The following is a 14,421-nucleotide window of genomic DNA, read 5'->3' as shown; positions in this document are numbered from 1 at the left end:
GCCCTCAGTTAATCATCCCAGCTCACTCCAGAGTCACTTCCAGCAGTGAAGGATGTTCCTTCCAGGCAGTCAGCCAGCCGGAGACTTTTTTTTTTTTAAGTCTGCACCATTCTGGTCCCTAAAGACTTGTTCAGAAGTTTGGTTTTTGTTTAAAGTAGTTTCTTCGAATTAGAAGTGAACAGTCACAGGGACAGATCTAGGCCTTCAATATGGACAAGAGAATGGACAAGAAACAAAGAAACACTCCTTCCTGGTGGAGGTCAAGTCGGGGTAGGGGAGGGAATGGAGATGAATGGACTCAAAACACTTGGAGGGAAAATTATTTTCTAAAAATGTCTTAAAGGTTACTTCCAGAAGAAAAACCAATCTCATAATCATTTTGAAAAAACTATTTACTTTTTTCCAAATATGTGTTTTACAGACAAGGGTCAATATGGGTCATAAACATTCTATAGAAGAAAGCATTTTTAAAGACACTGAAAATAATTTTAATAAAACACTCATATTTATCTAGATGTGACTATGTTACACAGGAAGGTTTCAGCATCCAAAGTGCAAAGACAAAAATGACTGTGGCCTTTCTCGCCACACAAAATTTAACACTCTCCCCTATAGCTTATTCTTGTTAGTTGGGATGCTACATAGCATACTGACCACTAGGGGGACTTGGTGGGGGGGCCCATTCATTAGAATGAATTCAACTTATGAACAAACTGGGTTTGACCCCAATCAAACCCAAAGTCCAGCCAGAGGCCCATTAGAGATAAATATAATAATGTTACTTTTACAAGGCTGTGCCACTTAACACTATTAAACCTAATCAATGCAAATTAAAGCTAAGCATACACCCATCACTAGTTCTGTCCTCACCCTACCCCGTTTTTATGAAGGCTCTGTGTTATAGCTCCAGTTCATGAGGGAAGGAGAACTTCCAAGTTCTCAGAAAGAGCCATCCTATATCCTCTGTCCAAACCTTTCTTTACCCTGCCCTCCCACCCTTCCCCTGAGACAAGTCAATCTTTCTAGAGATGTAGGGCCTCTGTCTTTGTCTCACGGAAGCTGGTTCTAAGTAACACCAGAGAAAGGTCATTCCGGGAGCAGCATTTAGCTTAAGTCAAAGGGATGAGACCCGGCCTCCCCTCCCCCTGCGAAAACCGTAGTGAATTCCATACTATTCCTGTAAAGACTCCCATCTAAAAGATCCCAGCGACTGCACAAAGTGTTCATATTACATTACTTGGGGAGAAGGAGAAGAAGATATATATATATAGTTTAAAACCCCCATGCACAATTAAACTTGATTAAAATCCTGGAGAATGCTAAAAGTAGTAACAGTACAGGAGGCTGCGGAGCAGAGAGTACAGGCGTGCCCTTCCTTGCAGTCAGTATACACTGTAAGCAGCGGGAGACATGACTTCACTTGAGCATTGGAGAAGCAAAAAAGTTGCCTTGTCTTCCTAGGTTGGTGGCAGACTTGCTTTTGCTCCCAAATCTAAAGAAAAAGAGAATAAACTTGAAAAGTATTCTATAGAAAAAATAGTAAATGAACAATAACATGACAATGTAATCAACTACAGGTAAAGACCCTCAAAACACTCTGTCAGCTACTCTGTCACCTGAGATGACAGCACAAACAGTAAAGACCTTTGGATGCTTTTAAAAGGGGGAAACTCATCGCTCAAAGTTTCCTCTTAAAGTCTGATCACCAGGTAAGATCTAATTCAATCTTTTCAATTAGCTTCGGTATGATGGAAAAGAAAGGTAAGGGGGCAGTAATTTTTTACTTTTCCAAGCAGGCCAGTCCTGCATACCTGGGCGTGTTCCTGGTGAGGGTGGAGCGGACTTTCTGCGACAGGGAGCTGGATGAAGGCGTCTTGAGAAGCTGGTGCTCAGGAGTGGTCACGGGCCCCAGCAAACTCACTTCAGTCAATGGTAAGACATGTTTTTACAGGAGGGGAAGAAAAGAAAGTACCCTTGTAAGCGGCTAGTTTTACATTGGAATCCCCGTGAAGCACTGAAGAGCTAAGGCCGGAGACCTAGCGAAGTCTCGGGGACCACGTTTGTCACCGTGAGCAGCACGCCAGTGTGTCTTTTGAACCATGCAGGCAAGTGCGCAATGAACAGCTGACATTCACTTCCTGATTTAGGGCATTCTCAAACTCCAAACTTCACAAATCTAACATTTGACCATTCGATTTTCACCTATACTAGATAAAATAATATGCTCCCTTATAAAGAAAGAACAGGTCTCCAATGCCAGTGATGCTGAAATGAAATCAGCCTCATACATTTTTGGTGGCAACACAAACTGGAAAAGCTTTTAAGAAATCAAGTTGGTAAAACATATCAAGAAACCTAGTAATAATAATATATATATAAATTAATGTAAGTATGTATTTAAAAAAATTTCCATATGGGCAAAGAAGAACATTAAAAAGTGAAAAAGAAATCAGGATAGTAGAACTGTACAAATTTTCCTTTTAATGTTAGAATTCTCAAAATGAATTTAATTTTTATTGAAGAATACAAATTTCAGACAATTCTAGCAAAGGCCAGGCGAGAGCACATGACCAAAAGTGGAGAGGGAGGCAGGTCTTTTAAAAAGCACAACTCAGGCCTTACCTTTAATATCTGGTGTCTGTGGTGTTGAAAAGGCATTTGCATTTCCAATGACATGCACGGGGTCAATGTTCTCTTGTTCCACCATCATGAACTGACTCCAGTACTCCAGGGGCAGTGAAAGCAAGCGTTCCACTACCTGAAAGTCACCGAACATGTCAGCAAACTTCCAGACCTCGGGGGGGCTAACCTCTCACCGGTCTCTCATCACGTCACACAAGTTCATACACACATACATACACATATATGCCTGCCTACCTTGGGTTGACGCTTGATGTCCTGTAACATTGTCACTGGATCTGGATTGGGCACAGCATGGGCAACTATTGTGGGGCCAAAGACTTTAGCCAGATTGGCAACATCCATTTTAGTGTTTGGGCTCTGCGCCACTCTAAGCGAAAGAGCATTCAATGAGAAGACTTGCTCCTCCACTTAAACACAGAACAAAATATAAGTTCTACGAGAAAACGATTTACCTCCCTAACACACAGACCACATTACCTTCCCTTGGAAAATTCCCTGACCCCCAGAAGCAGCGTTCTGCTGTACTCACCTCTGCAAGTGAATCATGAGGAAGGCTAATGTGTCTCTGTTGGCCTGGGGTAGCTCACCAACAGCCTGGTACATGGCGGCTATGCTGTTGTCCTCGTCTGTGACTTCTGTAAATGAAAAGAAAGCACCAAGAGGCCTAAAACTTCTTTCCCTTGACAGCAGGCTTCCAAGTTATCGACCACAAAGTCTCGTCTATACAGTAAGCTTCTGAAACTTCTGATTAGGTTCATGACTGCATCAGACTCTAGTTTCATTAACAAGCAGGATACTGACCAACAGTTCAATATTAGAAACCAGAACTTTTAAAAAGCAGCTCTTGCAGTTAGGGAAAGCAGCTGGCAACCTATGCGTCAGGAAGGCAGACATACAGCTGCCCTGACTACAGTGATCAAGAAGGTACTTGTTCATAAAACATGTTTATGGGCCCACTGTGGGCCAGGTACTATTGGAGGAGTTAGTCAAAAAGCAAATATCTACCAGGTAGCAACACATGTAATAAAATAAGGCAGGCCAGAAGCTAGAAAGCTGTTATTTTAGACAAGGTGGTCAGGAAAGATATTTCTAAGGACAAGATATCTAAAAAGAAACCTGAAAGAAATAAAGAAGCAAATCATGCAAATATCATCTCAGGCTGGGACGACAACTAATGTAACTAGAAAGGAAAGGAAGAAGAGAAGGGTATCAAAGGAAATGACGTTGGAGACATAGCCAGGAGGCAAATCATGCAGGGCCTCTGGGCCATGCTGAGGATGCTAAGGACTGTTTTATTCTGCCAATGAAGGGAAGCCGTTGGAAGATACTGAGGACAGAACAGACATCATATAATTTAAATTTTATTTTTAATTTTTAAAGATTATTTCTTTTTAGACCGAGGGGAAGGGAGGGAGCGGGGAGAGAAACATCAATGTGCGGTTGCCTCTTGCATGCCCCCCACTGGGGACCTGGCCTGCAACCCAGGCTCGTGCCCTGACTGGGAATCAAACTGGTGACCCTTTGATTCACAGGCTGGCGCTCAATCCACTGAGCCACACCAGCCAGGGCCATATTATTTAAATTTTAAAAGGACCACTCTTGTTTCTGTACAAGGATCATACCATAGAGAGCAAGAGTAGAAACAGAAAAATCAGGAGGTTCTTATATCACTTCAGAGCAAGAGATGTTAAAAGTGGCAGTTGTAGAAGGAATGACAAATTTAAAATTTCAGCTATATTTTACAAGATCTGTGTGGACAAGATTTACCAATGGACTAAATGTGGAGTGTGAGGAAAAGGAATCAAAGATGGCTCCAAGTTCAAAAGGACAACCTAAAACTTGACTGCACAACAAGGACCTGTTAGAGCTCTATACAGTTTAGACGCGGCGAGCACAGGCATGGGCAATATGGATCTACTTATTTATCAAAGTTTTTGAGCATCTACTAGGTTTTAGGCACTTTATGAGGTGGGGATAAAACTGCAAACAAAAGAGCCAAAAACTTCCTGCCCCTCGTGGGAGTCACACTCAAGCATCAAGATATGCCCTTACCTGCTGCCTCCATAAAGGTCCTGTTTAGCCGAAAGGTCAGAAGGGGTTCTTTGAGGTTTCGAAGGAAGTCTTTCAGGAGGCTACAGATAGCATGGATGTCATCCACTTTGCTGAGAAGGGGTACAGTTTTCACTCTGAAAAATTTCTCTTTCAGTTCTTTTACTGTCCGGTCGCAGCCTGAGACCCGATACAGGCCTGTCTATTATCAAGATGATACTTTCAGTTAAGAAGCTCTTGAGCGTTAACACAAGTAACAAATTCACCCTCTCCTACATTTGCACTTACCTCGCTCAGCCCTCTCTGCTCAATCTCATTTACGCAGTGGACAATTATGGAGGGGATCATTGGAGGGGTCTGGGACACATAATCTGCCAGCATTCCCTGCAAAGGCAAAGTTTTAAAGTATCATTTACATCACTTAGACCAGCAGGTCTAGACCAGTGGGCAGAACCGTTTCTAGACTAATGCTCAAGCTAGGACATCAGGTCTACTTTTAAATTCCTATTCCAAATGCATACGTTAGAACAGAGACACTCAATTATTTTTCCCACCTCCACACCAGACTGATTTATGGTCAGAGATACCACACTCTTCATGAACAAGCAATAAACCACTGGCTACAACTGCATCCTTGCTTCTCTTCCACTCAAGGGCATCCGAAAACAAGCAATAATGCGATTGCAGGTATAGCCTTTAATATAAACTAATTCATTACTTTAAAAGAAGAAAACCTTTTAAATTATTCTCAGTAAGGAAAATTAACACAACTCAATTGATTCTGACACCAATCTACCTATAGAGGAAAACTCCATGGTACTGTATCAGAGTACAGAAGACTTGTAAAAAATAAAAAATCTTTGCAAAGAGAAGAACTCTTAAGATTAGGGGGAAAATAATATTTGATTTGCTGGGAGCTGGGTGGCAGCTTAGTCATTTTACTCTGATTTGATTCTTCCTAATGTTGCTTGTATAATAAATACTTTCTCAATGGATTGAATCGATTTTTAGAAATAAGCAACCTAATCTTAATAGCCTAGTATGGAATACCTCTAATGTAAAAAAATATTCATTCACAGATAAAATTTTATGTCGGCTGGGATTTGATTCAAAATATTTCACTAGACAGGGCCAGGAGGAAGAGATGGAAGTATTGATAAATCAAGACTGGACATAAATTAGTAATTGTGGAATGTGAATGATAGAAACCAGGGATTAGCTATACTAATCTCTCTACTTTTGTATATGTTTCAAATTTTACCAAATAGGATAAGCTGGGAAGGGGAGGGAAAAGGAAAGGAGAGGGGAAAAGGAAGGGAGGAGAGGAAAGGAGAGGATGGATAGAAGAAAGGGTGAGGAAGGCAGAAGGGAGGGCCAGAGAAAGGGGAAGAGAGGGTGGGAAGGGAGAGTGGGTATGGAAGAGGAGTTTGGTCTAGAAAGATTATGAAAAAGAGACAAACCCAAACAGGACTCGTCTGCAAGTTAACATTTTATCATTTCTATTCATTATTCATGGGAGGAAACATAGTTGATGGCATTACTTCTAGAACAAAAACTGACATTTGGCTTTAGAAAAGCTAAGAAGCCCTAACACAAGGATGCTTCCCATAGGTCGTACCTCTCCAATCTTAACAGGTGTTCCTACCAGGGTAGGAATGCAGGGAAGGGGACAGCGGTCTCGACATTCTGGATGAGAGACCACACGACAGTCTCTACACTTCAGAGACAGCTTGCCAAATTTTATCCGCTTTCCACATGGAACACAAGATTCGGGTTTAATAACCTAAGGATGAAATGAGGTGGGAAGAAGAGAGTGGTATGAATTACAAAATTATCAACATCATCAACCAACATTTACTAATTGCTTAGCATGTGCTGAACAACTTTCTAATCCTTTTACACATATCTGCTTGTGTAATTCTCACAATAATCCTATAAAACAGGTTTTGTTTTGTTTAAGGAAACAGAATCAAAAAAGAGGCCAAGCAACTTGCATCAGGCCAGCCGGCTGGAAGGGAACACTGGAGAGTGATGGGAAGAACTCATGTACAAGAAGTCAGAAAGACCTCCCCCTTAACTATGCCACTCATGTCATGTGGCTCCATCAAGTTCATTAATTCCTCTGAGCCTGTCAGTTTGCTGGGTTTTTATGAGAAAATCAAATGGGAGAAGTTAAAATATGCTATTACTTAAGCATAAAACACAAATATATATCCCTTAAAAGTACAAACAACTCCTTCTGAAAAGTAGCTTTCTTTGCATGTACTATTACTCACAGAATGGAAAGCTACATACATTCTGTAATTCAGTAGTGACCCCTGAAGAGTGGGATTGGCAGGAGGAAGGAAATTCAACATTTAACTCTGTAATGCTAAGCTATTTAAATTTGTTCCTATATAACTTCCACAATTAAAAAGTTAAAGGTGCTCAAAAGGTGAAGGAGCAACCCCAGGTTTACCGTCTTGGAGACGAAGTCATGCAGGCGCATCCCTCCATTGCTCTGCGGCGTGCTGGGGCCATCTATCTCAGAGTGCGGCTCCTGCCGCCTGCTGCTCAAGGTGGAATCGCTGTTCCAGGGTTGTAAAGTACCTAGAAGACAAGCAACCTTAACCTTAAATCTTAAGTATTTTGTTCCTTCTGAGTGTTAAAGCCAAGTTCAATATAATTGGTGGAGAAGCACTAATCTATAGCCATAACCAGAAGTGAACAGAAATGGCTCTGTATAAAAGAAAGCAGCATGGAGAGTAACGAGACATGCACTGGCGGCACAGGCCAGGCTGGCACCCCAGGTGGAACCTGGCACAGGGCTCTGGCCCTCCGTAAGCAGCAGTGAAAAAACCACCCAAAACATCCAACCCCTGCCTCGGGAAGGTTCTGAGAAACCGATTCTCCCAAACTTTACCAGCTGTTGACATAGGCACCTCAGCCACAAACCCAGCGGACCTGTTTTCCCTCGGCTTCTCGTCCAGTATGGCACTGTTTCAATAGTGGATGTAGCTTCGATGGGCCCGCCATCGTTGGGGACAGTCACTGTAGTTTTTGCAACTATGGATTCATTCCCCTGAAACAAAAGTTGTAATGAAGGAAGGGTGAACATTTGAACCTAGTTTCTCCTCCATTATAGGGTTTTGGAGTATGTGAACAATTCCTTTGTCAGGACTTAAGGTCCCACCCAAATCACTATTAAGTTGAAATCTCACATTTTAGACATGGATATATACATACAAGCAACTAAGAATAAAGCATAAAACTGATGGTTGTTTACTTAATCAGACTAATTCCACTCATATGGATGATAAGGATTCTATTACATAAAAAACTCACCAACACCTCTCTCAAAATAATAGTGTAATTAATGCTGACTCAGAATTTCTAATGCTTGGGGCCACTAATCTTTGATGTGTTCAAGATCACAGTTTTCTTGGCCTGACTCTTCTTACCTGGTCAGCTGTGGAGCCAATGGAACGAGTTTTCTTAATGGGTCCAGGAGGACCATCAATGAACTGCCGGCTGCTGGATCGCTAGAGAGGGGCGAACACCAGTAACTTTAGTGCCAAGCAGAAGTCTGAAGCACAGAAGATACACTTATCCTATTAGACCACTTGGATGCAAATCCCAGGTTCCAGAGCTACAGTGAATAACAAACAACATGCTCTCTCTCATTGTCTATTTCCACATGGAGCAGAAGTGGTTGCAACACAAAATGCCTTTAGTGCCCTTGAAGAAACCAGCAAGCTTTGGAAAAATTTAGATGACAGCACCAGAAAAAGTAGAGCTGTAATCCTATCCAAGGACATGAAGTCTTTAAAAACATATTCAGTACCCTAAACAAACACACACACAGAGTTCTCTGCATATCCCATTATACACACATTTCATCTGAAGCTTATATTAGAGCACAAAAGTCCTGCATAAAAATCCATATGACAACTCAAAACAAACAAGTATATCCTTTTCCACACAAAGAATGAAGTGAGAACAACTCGGAACAGTAAAATGGAACAGGATTCTGTCCTGAGTTACTACCTCAAGGGACACCAGCACCACCTCCAGCGTGAATTCATTTGGAACGGATCCAACAATGGCTAGAGCAACATGTCAGGAATGTAGTCTCATGGCAGAATTTCCAGACAAAACTCTTTTATTATTAGTTGATTTTTTAAAAAATACATACCCTCTTTTCTCTCTTCTTCAGTTTGAAAGCCTTTACCAAAGAAGAATCCCAATCCTGCTGACAAATTACACTATATTAATTTTCTTTCTTTGGTTGGGTCTCCCCTAAACCCTGTGCAAGGAAATTTACAGAGAACGTTAAAAGGCCTCTTGAGTCAGACTCCCTAACTCACAATTCAGGGAGAGGAGAAAGGGGTCTCAAGTGTTGTAGCCATAGAGCTGTAGTAAGTTAACATGTTTTCTTTCCGAAATTGAAGCTATTATAATAGAATCAGGAATCAATACCACAGAGGCAAGAAAAGGTTAAAGAATCAACTTCTGTCGTGATTATTTCCAGGGCCTAGTCCTTTGTTTCTGATTATTTTTGTAATTAGTTTTAGAACTTAAAGAAAGTTAGGCACTATACTGATCATGTCAGATGTGATTCTTGCTCTTAAGGGACTGCTACCGTCTAATAAGATGTCTGGTACAATAGAGCCACTTAAAGAGTTCCCGTTTAGGTTTCACTTCTCTCAATCATCTCTCTTCCTTGGGTCCTAGAAACACTCACCACTGAAGAACTACCTGTCTTTTCCTGTGGTCTAACTTCCCTTCACTTATTTTAACCATTTACATTCATTTTTAGTAGCTACCATGATTTTCTTTCTTTTGGTAATTCCTGGGAACACAAAATCCAGAAAGTTGTCTATAGCAAATTGTAGCTTAGCTAAATAAATTTAACTTCTCCAATGCGTGGTCAAATAGTTTAGCTACTGGTTATTTGATTTAGCTTAAGTTACAACAGATATATATCATTTTGGTCTACCTCCAAAATCAGCTAATAACCATCAGAAAACCAGCCTCCAATAACCTTCTGATTTATTGTTTTGTTTGCTAGCTTTCAGCCAGGAAAACCAATAAACTACCTGTCTCCTGAACATCAAAGATTGAAATACCAGATGACCTTTCATGCAGAAACACCACCAGAAGTTAAGAGCAGGGTAACAAAGAGTTTAGGTATGCTAACCATTGTGGATCAAAGCATTACAGAGAACCTGGAGACTTTCGTCAGTCTTCTCGCTGAAGCTCCAAAGTACTGATTTTCCTTCTTACTGTGAAATATGACTAAGTTTCCCTCCAGAACCAAACTAATTCAGAAATAAGGCACAAGTCTATTCTCCCCAGGAGCAACAAATAAGCCCTGTGTGAATAGAGCTTTGCTAATTTTTTATTGCTAGCTGGGGGTTTTAGTAAGTCAAGATATAATAAACTAGTACACGTGGCTCACAGATCCATTAAACATATTTAACCTTGTGCCAAATCCTGAATTCTGTAATCTCACTTCCAGAAACTAAAAAAAAATATATGCTGGTCTCTTATAGTTTGTGTAGATTCATATTACAAAATGCTAGCTCAGTATCTATAACACATTAATTAACACAGCAATAAAGAAATTCCATAATAATAAAAGCCTGCAGAGATATTCCCGAAGGAGAAGGAATATAAATAATTCTCAGAGATCAAATGTTCATTACCAGTGATTCATCAGTCTTGTCAAAGCTGATATCTGATAAAATGGAACCAGATTCATCAATGGTTGACAGTCTAGATGAGTGAAACAATACAAAGTTAGACACAGAAGACTACAGAGAGCAAAACCCATCAACACCCAGAACAAGTTACCTAAGAGGCCAGGTAACGTCAGCAATTTCACAGCAATGCCTTCCCTGTGGAGAGAACTCTCAGCTCAAACCCTAGCTGTGGTGGGTGCTTTTTAAGGGTTCATGAAGGAGTGTGTGTGTCATGTGTGCGTCCACATGCAGCACACCTGCTTTTCCAGCAAAGGCCTTATAACTACAGCTGAAAATTATAGTCAGGGGTATGGGTTCTATTCCCTACTGAGTTTGTACAACAGGCTACTAAACATTCACAAGGCAGAAGGGTGAAGTTTAATTTGATCCCAGCTGTGCTTGCTTTCTACAAGACAGAGTATTACCCCACATTAGTTTTTTAAGAAATTAAGCCTGTACATCTTCTTAGTTATAAAGATTCCACATAAAACAACCAGGCAACAAAATAAATAGCTCTAAGAGTGCTGATCTTTCCTTACATATTGTACTGGAGGTGTTAAATTCAAAGCCTGGTTGAGACTATTTTAAAGAGGGATGCAGTGGAACCAAAATTATTGTCTGGTCTTGGCTCACTGAAGGCCTTTTTAAACCAGAAGAGCTACAGGAGCTCTCTGGAGAGTAAACACTGGAAGTACTGCTGAACTACCACTTTCACCTTTAGGTTTCTTAGCAATCTGCAGGATTAGTTATTGATGTGCAATTTAGCACCAACATCAAAATTTTACCCATGGTGAAACAACATCCTAAGGAAAGGTTTTTTAAAAACTGTTAAAATAAAAGAAATAGGGTGGTACTTGTGCCTTTATTTCCACCCACCCTTCCTCCAAAGCCTTTTTCTGCTTTATTCAGCACACACTCTGGAAGCAGTATATTTAAGAGTTAAGATAACACGAACTTCTGATGGCTGTGCAGCTTGTGATCAGATAACAACAGATGCAGTTCCCCCACCTTTTGTTCCCAGCATTGCCGATGGATGGTCGGCCTCTGTTGAGAAAAGCCAGAGCTGATTTTTGCTCCTCGCTCAGTTGAATGCTGACAGATGTGTCACACATGAGCATCTCTCGAATCAGCTGAATCTGTCTTTCCTGCAGACCAAAGCAGAGTAAAAACATCCTAACTGACCAGGGGAGAGAACTTCACCTCGAATTTATGGGATGGGCAGACCAGAAAACATTAAAATATGGCATTATGCAAATGAGCCTTCAGGAAGGCTGCTACACTAACAGCATATTAATTCATGTCAAGCCCAGATTGTGTGTCTGATTTCTGACTGGTAAAATGAACTTCATCTAGAGTAGTGAGGTTTCTGCTACAAGACTTTTGGATCAAACGGCTAATCCAAGAGGACAGAGTATTGCAAAACCAGAGTCCCAAAATAGATTTTGCATAGCAAAAACACTTCAGTGTCATTTTATCAGGATAATTATTGGCTTCTTCTACAGATCAAAGCAGTCACCCACTTTTCTAAATGGTGGAGAGCAAAATGTATTAAAATGGATACAAAGCTGTGACTCACTAGAACTAGATAATCTGAGTTTACTGAGGCATCTAACACTGTACCACGATGGATTAGTGCTTCCTAGCAAAGGCTCTCCTTTGTTCTGTGACCCACCTTGGTACATCAAGATGAAAGTGTTCTATGTTAGCCACAATGCTCAACTTGTTGGATAAAAACCAGGGATTAGTTATCCTAATCTCTCCACTTTTGTACGTGTTTTACCCTGAATTAGGAGTAGTACTGAAGAAAAGACTTGGAGTTGTCTTACCTGTGTCAATGACAAAGTACCAGCTATTAATGTAAGGATGAGAATACTCTAGGTGGCATGAGAGATGGCCAATGGTCTTGTGACAGATCAAGTATTCTAGGATTTCCCTGTCCTCCCCCCTAATTTTGATTCTTCAAATTCTCATTTGAAATCTGTCTAATAAATAGTAGTTTCAAGTCTAAAGGAGGAAAACATTTAAATTTCAACCTGTGGAGAACAAGCTGCCAATGGACAGCTCCAATAATGAACAAGCTGTCAATGGAGAGGTTTAGTCCTTCAGTGTGGAGTAAGAAACGGGGCACACCTGGCAAGTGGAAACATCAGCTGATGCTTCCCCCTTCCCCACTGTCGCAGTGCTAGTACAGAAAACAATACACACCAGCTTTTCACAGTCAGCCTCAGCTCGCTGTCTCCGTTTGATCTCTACGTCCACCTGATTGCGTGCATGCTTCAGCTTAACATCCAGAGCACTGCGCTCAGTCTCTGCTTTCATCAAAAGATCCTTGTATTTCCCCAGTTCGTGGTCTGTTCTCTGCCACTTTTTACGGAAATCCTCAAAGTCCTTTGCCAACTGGATGAATTCTAAAGAAAGGGGAAGGGAACTTTAATAATTCAAGCACAAAACAGGGTAGAAACACTCTCCTAAGTGAGTCCTCTGGTTAGTTTTACTCCAAATATATAATTAAGGGACCAACTAAATGATGGGTAAATCCAGCTGAAAACAACCAAGTGCAGATCCTGGATATACGTTCATCACTCCAGATGAGAGAGCTATGTGGGGAGCAATTCCTGTTTCAATAGGCCACTTACATTAGCTTAGCCAGTGGCATCTGCTGTGGAATAAGTAACTCTTTAGTCACCTGGCTCCAGATGTAACACCAACACTGAAAGCTCCTGAACAGAAGGCAATCAAAGGGGGATACCTTTGGGGCAGCTGTCACACACCAGGACAGTTACAGCTATAAAACCATAACAGCTTCCTCTAGAGTCACACATTGCTGTGCCAGAGAGACGTTAAACAGCAAATTCAAATGTAACTATTGTAATATGCTCCAGTAGATGTAGATTAATATTACAGATGTCTAGGCCTACAATGCCATTCAGCTATATGATTATACAAATATTGATTTGAGAGTAAAAAGCCAATTTGCTTTGCTGTTTAACACTGCCCTGAAGGGTATATAAACATTCCTGTTGGAAAGACACAGGAAGAGATCATACTAGCTTTGGGTAAGTCACTAATAGCAGAATACAGACTTTCTTCAAACGTCTGAAAAGACAACATCACTTCCAAGCAGCACCTCAATGCACGCAAGCCCTAGTGGCATTCATTCTTACCATCTGCTGTGGGCAAAGACTTTTCCTCTATAATGCCTTACTATTTTCTAGTTAACCTGAGTCTATCTCTAAGCATCACTTTCCACCAGTACCATGAAGGAAGTTTTAAAGGTATAGCTCTAATGGTCAAACTAACCCAGTTTACAGCTGAAATTAGGCCGAATTCGCGTGAAGCTAGCAGATTCTTAGGTAGTTTAAGAACACTTTTCCAAATTTGCATTTAACCTAAGAGCACAGAAATAATATAGTGAGCTTAAAAAAAGATTTTATTTATTTTCTGAGACAGGGGAAAGGAGAAAGAGAGGGAAACATTCAATGTGTGAGAGAAATATCAGTTGGTTGCCTCTCACACGCCCTCAACCACAGATCCAGCCCTCAACCCAGGCATGTGCCCTCACTGGGAATTGAACTGGTCACCTTTGGGTTCATAGGCGGGTGGCTCAGTCTGCTGAGCCACACCAGCCAGGGCAATATAGTGAGTGTCCTTTTAAAGCAATTTGAATAATGTGACTAAATTGCAAACTTACAAATGAAAATTAGAGTACCAATTCAATTTACAAAAACAAAGTTACACACATAAAGTATTACCAGATTTTAGCAACAAAAGATTTCAGCAAAACAGAATATTATGACCTAGTTATCTTAGACAATGCAAATATCAAGGACCATATATATACACACACACACAGACACACATATACATATATATTTATTACAATTCAAATAGTTTTAAATGATACACTGGTTTAGTTAACAGTTTCGAACACATCACTGAGGTATCTTTCTTCCTCCTTAAATACTTTTTAAAGATTAATTTTTTTAGAAAGAGAGGAAGGGAGGGA

The 14,421-nt window shown here is 40.7% G+C and overlaps 1 protein-coding gene across 8 annotated transcripts in view; it reads right to left on the bottom strand.

Annotated features, from left to right (window-relative positions):
- Positions 1–377: 377 nt before the first annotated feature.
- The window catches only part of RACGAP1 (Rac GTPase activating protein 1), a 37,365-nt gene continuing 23,321 nt past the window's right edge, over positions 378–14,421 (bottom strand). For 6 of the 8 annotated variants that reach the window (XM_045830060.1, XM_045830061.1, XM_045830059.1 and 3 more), the window contains exons 3-17: positions 12,621–12,823; positions 11,424–11,560; positions 10,380–10,449; positions 8,867–8,923; positions 8,133–8,213; positions 7,636–7,753; positions 7,151–7,281; positions 6,311–6,475; positions 4,981–5,076; positions 4,696–4,894; positions 3,173–3,278; positions 2,878–3,010; positions 2,623–2,758; positions 1,812–1,920; positions 378–1,492 (exon numbers count right to left, since the gene is read on the bottom strand). In XM_045830060.1, coding sequence (XP_045686016.1) covers positions 1,417–1,492; positions 1,812–1,920; positions 2,623–2,758; positions 2,878–3,010; positions 3,173–3,278; positions 4,696–4,894; positions 4,981–5,076; positions 6,311–6,475; positions 7,151–7,281; positions 7,636–7,753; positions 8,133–8,213; positions 8,867–8,923; positions 10,380–10,449; positions 11,424–11,560; positions 12,621–12,823 — 1,817 coding nt within the window. In that variant the 3' untranslated portion in view covers positions 378–1,416. The remainder of the gene's footprint in view (positions 1,493–1,811; positions 1,921–2,622; positions 2,759–2,877; positions 3,011–3,172; positions 3,279–4,695; positions 4,895–4,980; positions 5,077–6,310; positions 6,476–7,150; positions 7,282–7,635; positions 7,754–8,132; positions 8,214–8,866; positions 8,924–10,379; positions 10,450–11,423; positions 11,561–12,620; positions 12,824–14,421) is intronic. The other 2 variants (XM_045830065.1, XM_045830066.1) reach the window with 2 other exon arrangements.

This window comes from Phyllostomus hastatus, unplaced genomic scaffold, assembly GCF_019186645.2.
Source record: "Phyllostomus hastatus isolate PE091 unplaced genomic scaffold, TTU_PhHast_1.1 phas_scaffold_93, whole genome shotgun sequence".
In the NCBI taxonomy this organism is placed as follows: Eukaryota; Metazoa; Chordata; class Mammalia; order Chiroptera; family Phyllostomidae; genus Phyllostomus; species Phyllostomus hastatus.
This window is presented reverse-complemented; position numbering and strand designations above follow the sequence as displayed.